Source organism: Lynx canadensis, chromosome A3 (genome assembly GCF_007474595.2).
Source record: "Lynx canadensis isolate LIC74 chromosome A3, mLynCan4.pri.v2, whole genome shotgun sequence".
NCBI lineage: Eukaryota > Metazoa > Chordata > Mammalia > Carnivora > Felidae > Lynx > Lynx canadensis.
This window is the reverse complement of record NC_044305.1, coordinates 17806581-17824883: the sequence shown is the minus strand read 5'-3', so window position 1 is coordinate 17824883 and position 18303 is coordinate 17806581. Positions and strand designations below refer to the sequence as shown.

General features: G+C 51.7%; 1 protein-coding gene across 1 annotated transcript in view; it reads right to left on the bottom strand.

Annotated features, from left to right (window-relative positions):
- PTPRT (protein tyrosine phosphatase receptor type T) overlaps positions 1-18303 on the bottom strand; it is a 934550-nt gene that overhangs the window by 38573 nt on the left and 877674 nt on the right. The window contains exons 27-33 of the mRNA XM_032592759.1: positions 17841-17900; positions 17000-17116; positions 12272-12426; positions 8581-8716; positions 6342-6491; positions 4667-4840; positions 926-1057 (exon numbers count right to left, since the gene is read on the bottom strand). Coding sequence (XP_032448650.1) covers positions 926-1057; positions 4667-4840; positions 6342-6491; positions 8581-8716; positions 12272-12426; positions 17000-17116; positions 17841-17900 — 924 coding nt within the window. The remainder of the gene's footprint in view (positions 1-925; positions 1058-4666; positions 4841-6341; positions 6492-8580; positions 8717-12271; positions 12427-16999; positions 17117-17840; positions 17901-18303) is intronic.

Below are 18303 nucleotides of genomic sequence, written 5' to 3'. Positions count from 1 at the left end.
GCTCCCTGTTCCCGGCCAGCACAGCACTTTGCGTCTGACCTCTATTATAGCGCTGCCACACGAGGTTGGGACAATTTGCTCATCCGTCTCTGTAGCAAGACTGTGAGCTCCTGCAGGGCTGAGACCACAGCTCAGATCCATTTTATTTTATTCCCACACAAGGCCAGCACGCACACAGGAGTGCACTGAGTTTCTCTGAGTTTCTTTCAAGACAGTGAAAGGATCACTTTTCAAAAACCTGAAAGGACATTCTCACTTTTCCCACCCAGGAACGGCTCCCCTGCTATGGGGACCTGGGCTCCAGAAGCCGTCCCATGACAGGTGCTTTAGCACTCTTGGAGTCATCAGACCCCGGGGGGCTAAAGCATGAAGCCTGCCTGGACACCGGGGTCACCTGGGATGAAGCCGGGATCGTCGGGGTGGCTAGTGGGCAGAGGGTCTACAGTTCAAGCCCCAGGCTCTGTCAGTGCTGGGTGCATCTCCCAGGGGGCAGGCTGGGTGGGTGGGTGTGGCAAGGCATCAGAATATTCCGCAGGGCTGGAGACGCTCAGTGGTGGGGAGGCTCTGTGAGCCTCTCAGCTCAGTGTGCTCGGTGTGATTTGGAGCAAGGCCCTAATCAGTGTGGTGGATGGAGCAGAATCTGGTTCTGGATGGGGAGGGAGGGCTGGACAAAGCCTACAAGCAGGGGGGAGTCACTGTTGGGAATGAGAGGGCTCAGGGGTGGCAAGGCCTGGGAAGAGACCTCCAGCCTCCACTGGCAGCAGGATGGGCCGGATCGGTGCTCGAAGCCAGACAGTGGCCATCAGCAGGCAGCTCCGTCGGGCAGGGGAAACACCATGCTGGCTCTCAGGCTCTCCCTCCAGCTCTTGGGCATGGCTTCCCGAATGCACCTGAGCACCTCGGGCAGTGGCTGGGCCCCTCCTACCTGGGCAGTGTCCATCTCATTCAGCATCACCACGGAGGAGCAGTTATAATCGAACACCAGCCTCCAGAAGTCTGCCACGGTGTTGGGTAGAGGGTGTTGGGTGACCACGAAGGCGGCGGGCTGCTTGTGGCTCTGACAAAGGAACGACATAGGCTTCGTAAAATACACATCCATCAGTGATGCTCTGATGGTGATGAGGCTTGGACGGCTGCCAGAGGCCCCCGAACCTGCCAAACAGATTGCACAAAACACCTACCTGTTCTGTTATCTCTGGGTGCCCAGGTGACAAAGGGGGCCTTCTCATAATGAACTCATTCTCCTCTAAACTAAGACATTTCATTAGGAAAGTGTCACTCGGCTGGGGATTATTCAAATAAATTATTTATGTTTTGGAGCTCAGCAAATAATCATCATTACAATATGAAATGAAAGATTCTGGCTGCAGATTTGCTGCTCTGCTGGCCAAAGCACCTCTTGGGACATTAGGGATATCTGTGGTCCTGTGCCCACAATGCTGGAGGAGGCGCTGGCTCAGCCCAAGGCAGAGAGCCTCCTGAAGGGGCTCCTATTGCAGGAGGCTCACTCCTGCCCCAAGGCCTGGCAGAAGATGGACACTGTGTGCTGTGAGACAATGGGCAGTGGAAGGTGCTCAGGTTTTAGGGTCAGGAAGGCCAGGGGTTCAAATCCACCATTCTTACTTGTAGGTTATTAGTCATGTATCTATCTGTCCATCTGCTCATCCCTTCCTCCCTTCCTTCCTTCCTTCCTTCCTTCCTTCCTTCCTTCCATCCAGGCATCATTTGTAGAGTGCCTTTTTTTTCTTTTTGGTGGTAAGCCCTGGCCAGTTATTAGATCTTTCCAAAGTCACGTTCTTCATCGGAGAGAGGGGAATCACAACTCCGAAAGGATACTGTCATATGGATTGAATGAGATTTGCACTTGAAAATACCAGCACCCAAGAAAAGACGGTGAGCCCACTGGCAGGGCAGAAACACAACTTGGTTCTTCATCCTTGGCCCTAATGCTATGGCTGGCACATGACACACCCAGTACAGGTCCAGCAAACAAATGCATACACTCAGTCCCATGTTACAGATGGGGAAACTGAGGCCCCCAGAAATTAGCTTGTGATAGTCTGGGCTACATTGGAAGCTCTGACTGGGCCTCATTTATTACAGTATCTCGTGAGGGGTTTGGAAAGATTGAAGAGCTTCTCCTTTAGTGGTCTGTGAAACTGGAGATTACCCATAGCCTATGTTCTTAATAAGCTTTCTTGAGAGACAAGCCTTGTGACAGACACAGCTGTTTTCAGTAGAGTGTCCAGTCAGCAGGAAATGGGGGGGATAAATGGCTTGCCTGTCCAAACCAGGGGAACACCCAGGCAAAAGACCCTGCCAACCATATTACATAAAGCACCTGTCCATTCTGTTATCTCTTGATGCCCTGAACAAAAAAATGCCTAGCAACTGTGGATGTCACATAGGCACGAGGGTCCTGTCTTCCAAGGACCTTCTCCTGGTCAGTGGGATGGTCAAAGGGGGGGAGTCTCAGAGGGCAGAATATTTAATTTCCCCAAAAGCGAAACTCTAGTTGCAGAGAGCAGGTCTTTGAGCCATTTCTAGACACAGAAAAGATCCTAGGTTTTAAAAGTCAAAAAACAGCATCCAGACCCTGGACTCCACCCTTCTGAGCTAGTTGACCTGGAGACAGTCATGCAAATACTCTGAGCCTCAGTATTTCATCTGGAAAATGGGGACAATAACACCCAAACACAGAATGAGTCAGGGTAAGTACAGGGCCCGACATGGTACCTGCCCAACACTCGGTGAATGTTAGTTCTCTTTCCTTTTTCCCTGTCTCTGTGATAAATGCTCTATTAGGCCAGCATGCCTGACAAAGCCTTATCTGAAAATATGTTCAAGATCCGCGCTCCTGCTGGGTTTCAGGGATCAGCCGGCAATCCATTTCATGGATAACATCATCCTTTACCAGGGGAAACATTAAAAATTAACCCAGAGGACTTCATATTTTTCTGCTAGGAGCAAAGCTGCTATGGTTACCAGATAATGCACAGACTGAACTGGAATACAGATAAGGACTTTTTTTTTTTTTTTTTTTTAAAGAAAGGCAAAGGCCCAGTGATGGCTCACAGGAGAAATGCCCTGTGGACAAAGAGAACATAATCAGCATCAGAGCTTAGCAGAAGACATTTGGCTCCAGGCAGCATCTAACCTACTAAGTAGAGGCCAGAAACATGTTTGATCCTTGCATAGATGAGGAAGCCAGGGGGGAGGGAGTTGGGACAAACGGGAGAAAAGCAATGGGGAACCTGGAAGTGTGAGTATACCCGCAGGCCCCTTCTCTTGCCACATGCGTGCACACACATGCATGCACACATACACATACGTGCACACATTGACCTTAGAGAGCTCTAAGGTAAAGGCCAGAGGTACTCCCTCCATCTCTAGCTATTTGATCTGACCAGGACAATGCTCCCTGCATCTGGACCCATAGCCAGGGTCTTCATGGAGGACTTGGGCACCCTGTGGGCCAAGGCCAGGGCAAGCCCTGACAGAGCTGATAAGCATTGACCTCCCATCACCTGCCTCCAACACTGACAGCCCTTGGGGAGAGTTTTAGGAGGGTCAGAGGTCAGAAGAGGAGTTGGCTTTGACCCGAGGACAGAGCACCCCACATTCTTGCCTGTTCCGGGTGAGACGGGAAGTCCACGTGGGCTGGATGGATGTAACCATGGACATGGGTTGGTGGGGGGGGGTGGAATCTGAAGGGCTTATCCCCAATCAGGCAATGGTATTCTTGGTCCTGAGCCTCGGGATGTCTGTGTCCTAGTGGATTGCACAAACTGTGAGGAGGCCCAAGGAATTAATTCCAGGGTCTGAGTCCTGGCTTCTGGCTCTGCCAGTAGCTTTCGGGTGACCTTGAGCAAGTCTCTTCCTCTTTCTGGCCTCACTGTCCTTTGCTTAAAAGTACAAGGATGAGACCAGATAATCCATGGCTCATTCCTGCTGCAAATATCTCTACATCCAGGAGGTGGAGGAATGATCAGTGGAAGTAGCTGAAGGACCCAGGAGGAAAGCATATGAGTCAGGAACATGGACATGACCTTCTAATTAGGGTCATGACTCCTACACCAGGTCAGGGTAGGAGTGCCCTTCTTAGATTTGCTGCCGAGAAAGCAGAAGAAAGTGCCTCTGATAGAACAGTCAGAAACATGGCCCATGCCCCTTGCTAAACCCATCACTTGTCCAGTTACTGAGCACCTACCATCTGCCAGCCTCATTCTTGCCTCTGCACATGAGCTCTGGGAGCCTGCCTGGGAGTTCCCCAAGGGCAGAACCTATGTCTGCACCATCCTGCATTCCCAAAGCTCAGGCCAGGGCCTGGCATAGAGAATGTTTCCTGAACTAAACTTAAGGCTGAGAGTTAGCTCTATGGGCAGCAGGAGGGTGTACTGGGAAGGCTTGTGCTGTGCCGTCATGGACCGATTTTATGCTTTTGGTCTATTCTTGACAGGATTATGGGAGCAAAGAGCCAAGCACATGGCTTGTATATAGGTTTGGACCAGAGCCTTCAGGGGGAGCAAAGGTCCTTGTGGCCAGGGAGAGCAGAAGCAAAGAGAGGCTGGTTGGGGGTGGTGGTGTGGGGTGTCAGTGCCCTGGGCTCCAGCCATCTCCACCTTGAAGAAATTTCCCAGTGAGTGCCAGCCAGGGCTCAGCTTACGTCCATCAGTGCGGCATTGACGTAGTTGCTGGGTTCCCCATCCACCGAGATAAGGAAGGGCAGGCAGCGGTCCAGAGGCAGGACATCCATGCTCCGGTTCTTATCGTGGTTCCGGGGCAGGAGCCCGATGCTGCAGTCCTCGGGCCGGACGCGGGGAGTCACGATGTTGAGGGTCTGTAAGGCGCAAAGACAGATAGGTAGGCATTACTCAGGTGGTAGCCCCAAACAGAGGAGATAGCAAGGTTCAAAGCCAGCCTACCCCACCCTATCTGCATCCTGAAAGTTTGGCCCTCCAGTCCCTCCCCAGGACTTGTTCCTCTCCCGTGTGATGTTCTGCCATCTCCCGTTAGCTGCTCCATGCAGGCTGAGAGCCCCTACCAGGGCTGTGAGACACCCCCATGATGCCAAGTATGTACAGACTGCATGCCCACACACAGAGCAGACACAGGCTGCCAACACCTGCCAACCATTTGAGCTAAGCTGCTCAGCTCTGTGAAGGGTGGGCGAGCCAGGAGGTCAGGGGGTGGGAGTGGGGGTGGGGGTGGGGAATCCCCCATGCATCCCTTGAAGTGCCAAGGAAGGAGGGAAAGGATTTCACCAATGCTCCTCTTAGAGAAAGCTGTTTTCAGAATGGAAGGGTGTCTGGATGAGCTTCCCAGGATAGGTGAGAGACCCCCAGGAAGCAAGCTCTAGGAGTCCGGAAAATTTCAGGGTTGTGTCGTGCAGAGTGAGTCTTGCAAGTGTGGGGCCACAGCTGAATTGCCCAGCCAGGAGACCAGATGTTCTGTGTGCCCACGAGGGGGCTGTGGCCTCTGTCTTTCCCCTACTCAGTACTTGGTCTCCCCTCCCAATCAGTAAAGTTTCTGCTTGAGGGAGCACGGGGGCACTGGCCTGGCTGGGGTATCTACCCATGGAACCAGGGGCTGGGTACTTGCCCCTCAATTCCTGGAGCTTCCTTGCTTCCCACTACCTGGTTCTCAGCACCTGTTGCCTAGGTAAGACCTTGGCACTGACCTCAGGACAAAGGGCTGGCCTCTTGGCCTACTCAGTGACTCACATCAAGGCCTCCACACCAAGGTGGCCACCATTCTGGCTACCTGGGTTACAAAGTACAGATGTGCTATGTCTGAGCTGAGCTCTGGGATGGTGCTTCCCAAAGTTCAATATGCAGATAAGTCACCCAGAGATCTTGTTAAACTCTACGTTCTTGTTCAGTAGCTGTGGGTGGGACCCAAGATACCGCATTCCTGATGAACTCCCAGGTGAAGCTGATGGTGCTGGTCTCCAGACCCAACTCTGAGTAGTGAGGCTCTAGGACAGACACACTCCAATTGCACAGAAATGGTAAGAAAAAACCTGAGTCCCTCCAGGGACAGCAGAGCATGAAACTCACACCTGTGTTTATAAACCTGTCTCCACCCACAACTAGGATTGGACTAGAACAAAGTTAGTTCAAAAACATATGCAGAGTTAAAACAAGCGTTAGCAGTCACCAAGTGACTGGTTAACAGTTGCTCGTGGCTGTGCATTGTATGTGCAAGAATTCATTCTGCAGCTGTCTGGAGCTGCAGACACTGGAAACACCAGACTCATCAGTTCTCATGAGGAAAACCCCATGAACGTGCTCAGTGCTGCTGAAGTTGGCTGGGTCCCCGAGCCTGGGATTTGCTCATACCTGAAATTCGTCTTTGATTTGGCTGGAGTTGGTCTGGGGGTCCAGCCTGCTGATGTTGTAGTAGAGAGAGCGGAACTCACACACGGGGATGGCGGTATTGCCGCAGAGGCATGCTTCCAGGATGGCATCGTGCACAAACACGTACTGCTCCTGCCCAGCCAAGAAGAGAAGAGACAGGGTGCCGGGTGAGGACAGTGGCCTGGGAATTTGTGGTCCAAACTGAATCCCACGGCTGTGAAGTAGGGGCAGGATTCAGACTGCAGAATCACTGCTTCCTATCTGAAAACCCGAAGGACCAACTCTCCATGTTTCTCAGTGACCACCTGAGCAATGGTGAGTTTTGTCCCCAGCGTAAGACTGAGCTGTGTAGACATTGAGGAAAGTAAGAAACTTCTGAATGTGCTGCAGTAGGGCTCTTGGTACCTGCCTGTGTCCCCTCAGCTTTCACCTTTACTTTGAAGCCTACGTACTGTAAGCACATGAGATTCATGCCGAGGGATTTCCTCTAGTCCCAGGAGCACACCTGGGCTGGGTGCAGGGCGAGCCAGCATGGCTGAAGAGCCAATGCTCTGGAAAGGAGCCCTCAAGCAGTGCCAGCTGGAGAGCTGGGGCATAAATACCTAAGTTTCCTTCTCTCTCAGGTAGGAGATTTGGAAGGGAACATTTCCTATGGCCTCAGAGCTCCCAGTAGGCTTGGCCTCCAGTTGTTCACAGGGTTAATTAAACACCTTTACAAAAGACCTTAACGCTTTCATAAAGCTTGGTGTCCTTTCCTTCTCTTTGCTTTCCAACTGGTGAGCCTTGGGATCACCTCTCAGATAAATCACTTGCCCTCAACTCCCTGTCTCAGGGTCTGCTCCTGCGCCCTATGCCCCTCGGCCATCTCTGTTCTTTGCACCTGCTGTTCTCTTCTCCCTGAACCCCATTCCCCCTTTTCTATGGCCCCTATGCTTCATCCCCTCTGGACAGTCTTCTGCACACCCACCAGGTGGAAGCTGTTGCTGTTGTTGCTCCCAGGCCCTTAACAAACATTGAGTGCTCTCTTGCAGAACTTGGCCCTACATAAAACACTTATCCCGATGCATCACGATGATCTATTTGAATGTCTGTCTCCCCCACCAGACAGCAGGGGCCATGTGCCTGATGCCAGCCAGAAAGGCTGTCTTCTGCAAGCATGAACCTGGGAACAGATAAAGCAGCCTCTTGGCTTTACTGCAGCCTCACCAAGAAGTCCAGACACTAGCCTGTGGGAGTTAGCTCAGACCCCACAGCAGGGGCCTATGTTTTTAAGTGCTGGATTCTCTGCAGGGCCGGCAGTGACTGGCCATGCCCAAAGCCAAAACTTCCCTTTGCAAGATTGGTGATGGACATAGCTTCTTATCTGCCTTAGCTGACTGCCTGGGCACCCACAGCCTTCCCTAGAATCAGATGATGGGCTTTTATAATAACCAGCCATGGCTCTGAGGAGTAGGGTAGGCAGAAAAGACTGCCTAACAAGAGAGCATGGTTCAGGGGAAAGTGCTTGGGCCGTGGAGTCACACGGACCCAGCTTCTCAGTTTCTTTCTTTATGAAATGGGGATACCAGTAGGAGCTGCCTGGCAGGCTTGTTGTGAGTAGGAACAATACCCTGAATACAAAGGGCCCATCATTATGCTTGGCACATGGTAGATAGATGCTCAACACTAAAGATGGACTCCTCTCATTTCCCACGGGGCTTGGGCTCTTGACCTGAACAGAGCGGGGCTTGAAGGTCTGCTTTCCCCCCAAAGGCAAGGGCTATATGTTATCTCTTTTGGAATCCCTGGAACCTAGCCCAATTATTCAATAATTTTGTTGGTTAAGCCATTCTTGCGGGGACTGAAGCAATGCTTGGCACACAGCAGGCATTCCGCAAATGCCAATCCTTCCCTGTCTCTCTTCTTCCCCCAATCCAAGTAAACCATTCGAAGAATCCTTAGAAGTTCCCATTAAGCCCCTGCTCAGATGCCCTCAGCACTGGGGAACTCCTTACCTTTCCTCATTGGTGGATGTCATTGCACCGAGGGGCCTCAGGGTGGGCAGTGGTGTCCTGGCTTCTACTGTGGTCTCCTCGCAGTCAGCCATGTATCCCCTTCCTCCATTTCTCCCGCCCCTGGGTCTCTTTCTCTAGGATACCTTCACCCATGGGTGAGTGTTCTACCCTGCTTCTCCTTGGCCAGGGCTGAAGCTGGCTGGCCAGCTCGGTGCCCCAGGACTCACCTCTGTCTGCACCAGGTTGACCCTCTGGGCCCGGAGCTCACGCACACAGTTGAAGATGTCCACTACCCCTTCGTTCTCGGCCATGTCGAGCATGGTGTCGATAGCGATGAAGCAGCCGGTCCTCCCAGCCCCAGCGCTGGCAGAGAGGACAGTGTCTGTGTTAGGGACCTTGGGACAGGACCAGCCCTGGGGAGGCCCCCCGCCCCCATTCAGCCCTGTCCCAAGGCATGCTGTAGAGGTCAGACATAAAAGCCTGAATCCCAGCACTGCGGGGAGACTCAGAGCAAGCAAGTGAACTTAGAGTCTCAGCTCTCTTCTGTAAAATGGTAGAGCAATGCTTGCCTTTGGGGCTGTTTTATCAAAACCTGCTTATATTTGTTGTACTCGTTAGCAAGCACTTATTTCATGCTTACAAAGTGCCAGAAATTGTTCGAAGTGTGTTACAAATGTTACCTATTAACTCCCTTATGAGGTTGTTTTCTTACCCCATTTACAGGTGAGAAAAGCAAGGCGTGGAGGGCTGACCTTAGTCAAGGTCACACAGCTGGCGTGCAGCGGAGGTGGGACTTTTTATCCCAGCAATCTGGCTCCAGGGCCTGTGTTCTTTTTTTTTTTTTTTTTTTTTTTTTTAAATTTTTTTTTTCAACGTTTTTATTTATTTTTGGGACAGAGAGAGACAGAGCATGAACGGGGGTGGGGCAGAGAGAGAGGGAGACACAGAATCGGAAACAGGCTCCAGGCTCCGAGCCATCAGCCCAGAGCCTGACGCGGGGCTCGAACTCACGGACAGCGAGATCGTGACCTGGCTGAAGTCGGACGCTTAACCGACTGCGCCACCCAGGCGCCCCCAGGGCCTGTGTTCTTATACGTTCTTAGTAACAGCACGAAATGCACGCTTCAACAACACGTATGTCTGTCGTTGCCTCATCTGGTGGGTGCAGCCAATCCATCTGTATCATGCAAGGCATGGTGCCTGGCACACTGGAGATGCCTAATAAACCTGTCTTCCCTACCCCCCGCCCCCCTTCTGTTCCACTTTTTCCCTTCGTCAGCAAACAGGTTGACAGATGGCAGCAAGGACGGAGAGACGAGGGAGCAGAGGAAAGGGGAGAGGGCAGAAACCAGATCCTCTGAGCTGGCTCAAAGGCACAGAGTGAGTCCCAAGTCCCATGTCACAAGCCCGGGGCTTGGCTCCGCTTGCACCTGTTTGCCAGAAACATGATCCAGGAGCATCTTAAACTGGAGCAGGTGATGGCTCCAAGACCCTGGTCTGGTATATATGCTCTGGTTCTGATTCATACTCCATTCTGATCACTGGTGTTTCCTTCAGGAAAATCTCAGACCAAGTACAAAATAGCAGAAGAACTCAGCACGACCCCATGGACCACGGCATGGGTCCCAGACCAGCACTGGTTCTGGTCAGGGCACTGAATCAGAGACAAACAGAACATTGACCTTGAATGCATGCACTTTAGGAAGCGAAGGCCAGACCACCAAGGAGGCCCATGTTGGCTGCGTTTTCACATCTTGCTTCCCCTGGGGAAACCAGGGCTGGGGCAGGAAGGAGAGCAATGCCGGCCGACCGTAAGTCCAGGCAGGACAGGCCCGAGGGGACTGTCACCCACAATGATCTGTAAAACAAACCCCTGGGAAGCACTCTTTGTTCTTAGTAAAATTGCATGGTTTAAACTGAGTTAAATTTGACTTGTATTTGTACCCTTACACCTCCGGTCCAGATCCCTCAGAAGGGACTCGGTGGGCTGGGCACCAGGGGCTAGGAGGCAGCACGAAGAGGCACTCATCCGTGTTTTCCTGACATCTCCTCCTCACCCTGTTTTAGGGGACACAACCAGGATCCACCTTGGATCCCCCACCAGTGAGCAAGCTGCCTGGTGCCCGCGAGCCTCACATGTACAACGTGCCTCCTTGCAGTGTTCTCCTGAGCACCTGAGCTGTATTTATTTCTGCCTCACATAGCAACTGAGCTCATGATGTTTGGGGCCAGACCCCTGGAATCAAATCCTGGCTCAACTACTTACGAGCCGTGTGACGTTGGGTAAATGACTTAACCTCTCTGGGCTTCCATAACCTCAACCATAACACGAGGCTGATAATAATAAATAAGCCCACCATGTAGCATTAATTAATAGCACAGTACGTGTGAGTTGCATGACATTATGCTGAAAAAGCACAATGCATGGAAACTGCTTAGCCCTATGCCTGGGTACCTAGCAATTTCCCAATAAATGGTTGCTTGCTACTCACATTCAAGAAATATTTATGGAGCACCTTGTATGCACTAGGTGCTGGGATTGGGAGTGGGGCCGATATTAGAAGCAGAGAACGGTGGTATTTTATATGTGCTTATTACATGGCAGGACTACTCTTAGGCACCTCATTTTGTTACCCAACACATTTAATCTTCAGAATAGACCCAGGAGTGGGGACCACTGTGCCTGGCGCATAAGGCTGACTTATTATGGGGGTAAGACATAGAGCCATCATGTAAGGAGAGCCTGATGAATGTTTGCCATTGTTTCCCTTCCTCCCTATCCCTGCTCTGGCTGCTCTCTGGGGCACAGGACTGGGCGGGGAGCGAACATTCTCCCGTCCTTGAACTGTCATGTGGTGTAAAGCAGACCATGTATGCAAAATGCCTGGAGAGCCCAGAGGTGATGATGAGTATTCTCTCCTAACCCTCAGCGACCTCATCTGTGAAATGGGCTGTCTAATTCACACCTGCTTGTGGTGGGGGAGGGTAAATGGATGCTGAGTGAGAAGGGGCTGGCTCCCTGATGCTTGCAGTTTGTGGAGACCCTCCTTGGCTTGACTCAGCACCTTGACTGAGGTGGACACCGCCAGGGCAAGGGTAAGATAATTTAACATGCAGCTAAGAACACGCAGTGTCTGAAAAGCGGGGCTGGGCCCAGGGTCACATTGGAAAACGGAGGCACTGGGAGGAAGGAGTGTGCAGGCCAGCTGGCCTTCGGGTCTGGTCCAATTCTTAACGCCCTTGACATGACACTTCATCTCCATTTAGGAGGATTGGAAGATGTGCCAGTCATTCCCAGGGGACTTTCTAGGTCAGAGCTGAAAATATCTCTTCTCCATAATAAGGTGAAGCCTGGCGCTGTCCATTTACTCTCTATTAAGGACCCTGCAGGCCAGCAATTGATTTTTAAAATACAAGAACTGAAGAGAAGTGGGCTTCCACCGAGGCGCCCTGCCGCCACGGCAAGGAGCTGAGGGCGAGCATCTGCGGCCATGGCTGTGAACTCCCGGCTCTGCCGTTTCACCCCTGTGGGCCCCGAGCAAAGTGTCCACCTTCTCAGTACCTCGGTATTTCTCATCTGTAAAATGGGATGGATGATAACGCCCACCCCTCCAGGCCGCGTGAGAAGTTGTGCAAAGTGCACATGGGGCAGAGGCTGTCGGTGCAAGGCCACGTCCCCAGGTGGCTTTACTATTTCAGGGCAACAGTAATGATACCAACTGGTACTGCTACTATTACTTTGTTGTCAATATTGTCGTCGTCATCAGCTCTTGGGGCTGGGGCTGGGCTTGGGAACACAGGGCAGGGCAGTCTGGAAGGCGAAGAATAAAGGCCACTGGAAAAACAGTGTCTCTGTCCCCGAGAGCAAGGCTGCAGAAGCAGAAGCAGCCTTGTTTAGAGCTGGAGGACTTCACTTACCTGCAGTGGACCACTATGGGCCCCGCCTCGGGGGGGTTGAGGAACTTCACTTGGCGCACAAAGCCCAGGAGGCCGGTGGCATAGCAGGGGACGCCGTGGTCAGGCCAGCTGGTGAAGTGGAAGAGGCGGAGTTCCCGGATCTCGTGGTAGCCTTTCTGAGGAGAGAACGCGCCTCTGTTCCTCCAGCTGCTGCACCCACATGCCCCCTCCTGCCCCAAGCACCCGCGGGGAACACGGTTGCTGCACCGAGGAACCAGCCTCCCTGCCATCAGGGAGGACAGGACCCTACCAGCATGAGCAGGGGTTGCCACACAGAGTGACTTCTGTCATCTGTTGCGCCTGGGGGCCATGGAAGTAGGTAACGTAGAGGTGGTGGCTTTGCTGCAGGACTTCTCAGAGACTTTTGTGGGCTCATGTACACTCTGCATCCCCAAGGGACTGTTACAGCCTCCCATAGCGTTTGTCCAAGGGACCCTCTTTTGACAAAGTGTCATGGGACTTCTATTCAGCAGAACAGACTCAGAGAAAGGTTGGCCTTAAACAACAAGTTCAAGTCCTTGCCAGTACACTATATGGCTTTTTCTGTGACTGGGGTCTGTGTCCCTCAGTTCTCCAGTCCTATCATTGTCTCCATGGCTTTTAAGTTTAAAAAAACGTGTCAGACTTCTTTAGTTATGAGATTCTTATTTAGAATGGTAAGATAGGAAACAAATAAAAGCTAGAGCTCCTCTGACGGACGGGGGCCTGGGCCTCCAGTTTCTTCCACTTCCCCTCTCACCACTCCTTACAGACACCCTCCGGGCTAAGGGCACTGCTCTGACCAGTCTCTGGTCAGGTGTCACCTGGAGCCTGAGCTTAGGCAGTGTCCTTGCCCACTCTTTCTTACCTTGCAATCTCCTGCAGGTGTGCAGGGAACACTGAATAGGAAGAGTGTTCTTTCCTTCAGTTAAAGAATATTCACTGAGGTTATCTGTGCCTCGTGTTAGGCACTGCGAAGGCAGAAATAAAAGCTATGGCCCCTGTCCCTGGAACAGCTCATGGTCTAGCTGGGGAGGCAGACCCCTAAGTGGATAATTCTACTGAAGTATTTAAAGGAGTGTCAGGTAACCTCATCTGGGGAAGGAGAAATCAGAGAGGGCTTCCTAAAGGAGGTGATGCATGGCCTGAGTCTTGAGACACAATAATAGCTAACATTTATTATTTTTTAATTATTTATTTTTTAATTTATTATTTTATTTTTTATTATTTTATTATTTTTTAAAGAAGTTTTTTTTAAAGATTTAAAATTTTTTTCAATGTTTATTTTTGAGAGAGAGCGAGGGCAAGCAAGTGTATGTGTGTGAGTGGGAGAGAGGCATAGAGAGAGGCAGAGAATCCAAAGCAGGCTCCATGCTATCAGCACAAAGCCTGACGTGGAGATCGAACTCATGAACCACAAGATCATGACCTGAGCTGAAGTTGGACGCTCAACCGACTGAGCCACCCAGGTACCCCTATAGCTAATACTTATTAAACACAGACTCCATGCCTGTTACTCTTCTGAATATTTCAATGTATTAACTCATTTAATTCTCAGACCAGTCCTTATGTTGTTATCTCTGTTTTGTGGATGAGGAAATTGAGGCTAAGCAAGGTTACGTAACATAACTAGGTCACACAACTAGTAAGTTGTAACCCAGTCTGGACCCTGGCTGATGGACTTCGCATCTGCACTCCTAATCACTGTAAGACACTGATGTCCGAGTACTGCCCAGCAGAAGAGATGGCAGGATTCCGTGGGAGACTGGCAGCCGGGGCATCCATGTGGGGACAGGGCTTACTTAGCAGCTCGTGCACAGAATCACAAACGGGGCACCCCCAGAGGAAAGTAGAAGACGGGGCACGTGCTGGATCCCGGGAGGCCTTGTATCCCACACTGAGTCTTTACTGGGGAGCTCTGGGGAGGCTGCAGGGATGGGTGCACAGAAGGGGAAGCGCGTCATCAGACTTGCATTTTTAGGAGGACTATGCAGGCTGCTATGTGAAGCAGGGATCTGAGTGGGTGTGTTGGGGGGCAGTGCAGAGGGCGCTGACAGTGCCCTTCAGGTCCCCTTTCCTGGGCCAGAAACCCCATCCCCAGCTCCTCTGAGTCTTGGCTGATGCCCACAGCCACTTCCTCCTTCAGAGAATTGCTCAGCCAACCAGGAGCCACTTCCCCTGGGGGTGGGGGTGGGCAGCTGGCCTTCAGTGGCTGGAGGACAGCAGAGTGGGCAGCTGACTTGCTGAGACTGCCCAGGATTGAGCAGTTTCCCGGGACATGGGACTTTTGGTGCTAAAGCCAGGATGGCCCTGGGCACACCAGGACGTTGGGTTACCCTAATGGAGGAACGGAAGATCCCTTTGCCTTGAGATGGATTACCTGTCTCTAGAGCTCCCATGGGATCTGGCTGATGCTGGTCTCAGGCTGAAAGCATTCCCTTGCTTGGCTCCTTCCCCTGCCCCATCCCGCCTCCTCCTTCTCTTCTCTTCTCCTCAGAACAAGGGCACCCAAAGCTCTGCCTCAGACTTGGCTCCCAGAAACCCAGACTAAGATGGGGTGAGACTAGAAGCAGAGAGGCCCCAGGAGGCTGGGGTAGGCGTCCAGGTGGGAGTGAACAAAGGCCCAGATGAGGGCCCTGATGGACGAGCTCAAGTAGGAGAAAACAGCTTCAGGAATACTCAGTTTTTCATTCCATGCTCAGAGTCACCTCAGCCCAGGGAAGCCCTTGTTCGAGACCTCACTACCTCCACTGCGGTATCAGGGGCCCTCTCTCCCAGTTGGGACTGTGCTCTCTTCAAGGGCAGATGCTGCTTCCTGTTTATTATTTCTGGCTCCCGGGCTTGGCTCAAGAACCAATTGTGAGCTAAAGACCCAGATAGTTTGCTGAGCACCTGTGTACGGTTCTCCAAAGCCTCCCTGCTCAGGTGTGGGACCCAGGATGGGCCACTATGTCCCCACTTGCTCATCTCACTCTCCACACTAACTGCTTATGTGCCAGGTGAGATGGGAGCCCCATCCAAGGACCTTTTTTGTGGCTTGTGTCCCCAGGACTCTCCACTGCAGGAGTGCTGACTGCGAGTGACTCCCCTTTTCTGGAGCGGTGCCCTCAGCCAACAAGAGCCAACTTGTGCTGGAGGTGACCTCTCAGTGGCTGGTCTACAGTCAGAGGGCAGACTGAGGCAAGGGGGCAAACTCTCTGGTGCAGGTCATGCTCTGGAAGCCCCCTGGAGCAGGCCTGGGCTAGACTTTGCGGAAGACTCTCTTGCCCAGGTCCTTCTCCTTCCCTCTCCCGCTTTCTGCCCTCTATTACAAGTTTCTCTTGAGAGTGGTCCCAGGGTGCACTATATGCACCTGAATCCTTGTCTCAGGCTCTGCTTCTAAGGAACCTGACCTAAGGCCACATCAATGCACCTGTTGTCTTCCTCCTCGTCAAGAAGAAGGGCCCTTCTCTCCTGGCTCTTCACCTGAGCCTGCAGATGTAGGCCTTCAGGAGCACGGGGCTTGGAGAGGGAACGGCCAGGAGGAGCATGTCCTGTACTCAACCACGTGTGCAGGCACCATACCGTGCATGTGCCTGCTTCGGTCCTCAAAAGTACTTGCACAAACCTCGACAGTACAGCTTTCACAGCAGTGAATGCCCAATGCTTCTGCATCCTCGGGTCTGGGGCCACCTGGTCCAGTAGTGCAGGTGCTTTCAGAAAATGGCGTATTGGAGTAGTGGAGGCACAGCGAGCCTCAGTCAAGGGCTGAGGTGGGAACGTGGTTCGGCCGGCTTATGGCCGGGCAACTCTGGACAGCTGATGTACGTGCACTGTGCCTAATTTTTGTCACCTCTAAAATGGGGGTAATAACAGTACCTCCATGAAGAGGTTGTTGGGAGGATTAAATGAGTTCATGTATGCAAAGCACCGAGAAAAGCACCTGCTTTAGTAATTGCTCAATAAATGTTAGCTAGCATTATGAGACCAATTAAATTACTAATCTAATAATTATTTGGAATCTCATTCTTTTTTTTTTTCATTTTAAGCTTTTCTCATTTTTTTTTTTTTTTTTTATGAAATCTCATTCTTGCTTACTTGCACCCTAGCCGTGTTTCAATACCTAGACCAGCATCTCTCAACCCTGATATCACTGACATCTGTGGTTGGGGGCTGGGGTGTCCTACGCATTGCAGGATGTTACCATCCTTGGCCTCCACCCATAGACGCCAGGAGCACCCCTCCTTCCTCAGGTTTGATAACTAAAAATGTCCCTAGACATGCTCAAACGTCCCCTGTGGGACAAAATCACCACCAGTTGAGAACCACAGGCCTAGAACATGTTGAAATCTTCTTTCCCCTCAACTCTGCATGTTTCCTTCTCTCTGCCTGGCAGAGTATTCCTCCTGTTCTTCCCTCAGCTGGCTCCTTCTCATCCTTCATTATCTGCCTCAATACCTCCTCCTTCAGGAAGCCCTCTCTCACCACATCATCTTCCTGTCTCCACTTATGGCACGTTTTTTTTTTTTTTCCATGGCTTTTATCACCATATGGCATTAGTCCATTTATTTGTCTGTTGAATTCTGTTTGTCTCTCCTGCTAGAGGGGGGCATCTTCTGGAATGGGATTCACATCCAACCTGATTGTTGACTCATCCCTGGTGCCAAACACAGGATGGGCACAGAGCAGACCCTTGCTCAGTGCATGCCCAGAATGAACAAACAAGCTTACCTTCTGGACTGTGAAGGTACGTATGACGTATTCTGCCAGAGGTTCTGTTTCAATCAGGGTGACTTTAATGTCTCCGTAGACCTCCGTGTCGTCCGGCCAGTATCGCACACACTTCACCTGAGAGAAAAGACAGAGACAAGGACGAGTGAGTGGGTGGCTGAGTACGAGCAGCCGCCTCGTCTGGCCTTCCTGTTCAGATAAACCCAAGGGCGATTTGGGTGGAATTTCGGTCGAAGGGGTTCTCAGCTGGCCAGGGACTGGCAAACCGCACAGGGCCACGCTCTCTCCCCAAGGAACTGGAGCCGTTAGGGATAATGGTGGTACCTTCTTTTGCAGAGCTCCTTAAAATCTCCAAGTCCATCATCACCCTAAGTGATCGAATAGATCAAGGTGAGGTAGGCAGGTGGCGTTACCCCATTTACAGATGAGAATAACGCTCGAGTATGGAGGTCTGGTGACTCTTCTGGGGTCACTTGGCCATTTTCCTAGCTCTGGCTGAGCCCTCTCTGTGCGAGGTCAGGCTGGGGCAGCTGGGCAGTGTCAGCAGAGCAGAGATGAGAATAAAAGGTGGGCAACAGCAAGGGAGTGGAAGCAGAAGTGGTCGGGAGAGGGACATTACTATTAAGAGGTGGAAATTGGGGGCTGGAAGGAGAAAGGCTCTCATTTGGGAAAAGTATGGAAGGTGCTGGGCTCAGAGGGAAGACTCTGTGACCGCTCTGTGCCCGGGCAGTGGGTGCAGGTGCTACAGACAAGCCAGTCCCACATCCTGACTCTGCGTCACACTCCGCGGGAGGAAGAAGAGATCATCATTGCTTTCCCCTAAAAAGAACAAAAGCATTACCATTCCGGGGGACGCCGCGCGGCCTACAGTGGCATTTCCCACAGTGTGTTCCGCTGGGCGCTAATAGGTGTTAGGTAAAACACAAGAAACAAAAAAACAAACAAAAAAAAGGTTTTGTGGTCAAATGAGTTTGGGAAATGCTGGATTAAACAAAGTTAAACAGGCCGCTCTGCTACCAGACTCCTCAGCTCATCGAATGTGCTAACGCTACTGTATTTTCGACTCTCCGAGAGGGGCAAAGAGTGCACAGCATTTCCCAAACGTATTTAACCATGGAACCCTCTTCTCACTAGACATCCTGCAGGCTAGCATCCCGTGGAACCCACTTAGGGAAATGCTGGTACAGTGCAACAGGCTTTGGAGGCAAATGGATGCGTTGCTTGGTGCTAACGTTCAGTAGCTGTGTAGCTTCCAGAAAGTGCCAAAATCTCTGAGGCTCAACTTCTTATTAATAATGACAGCC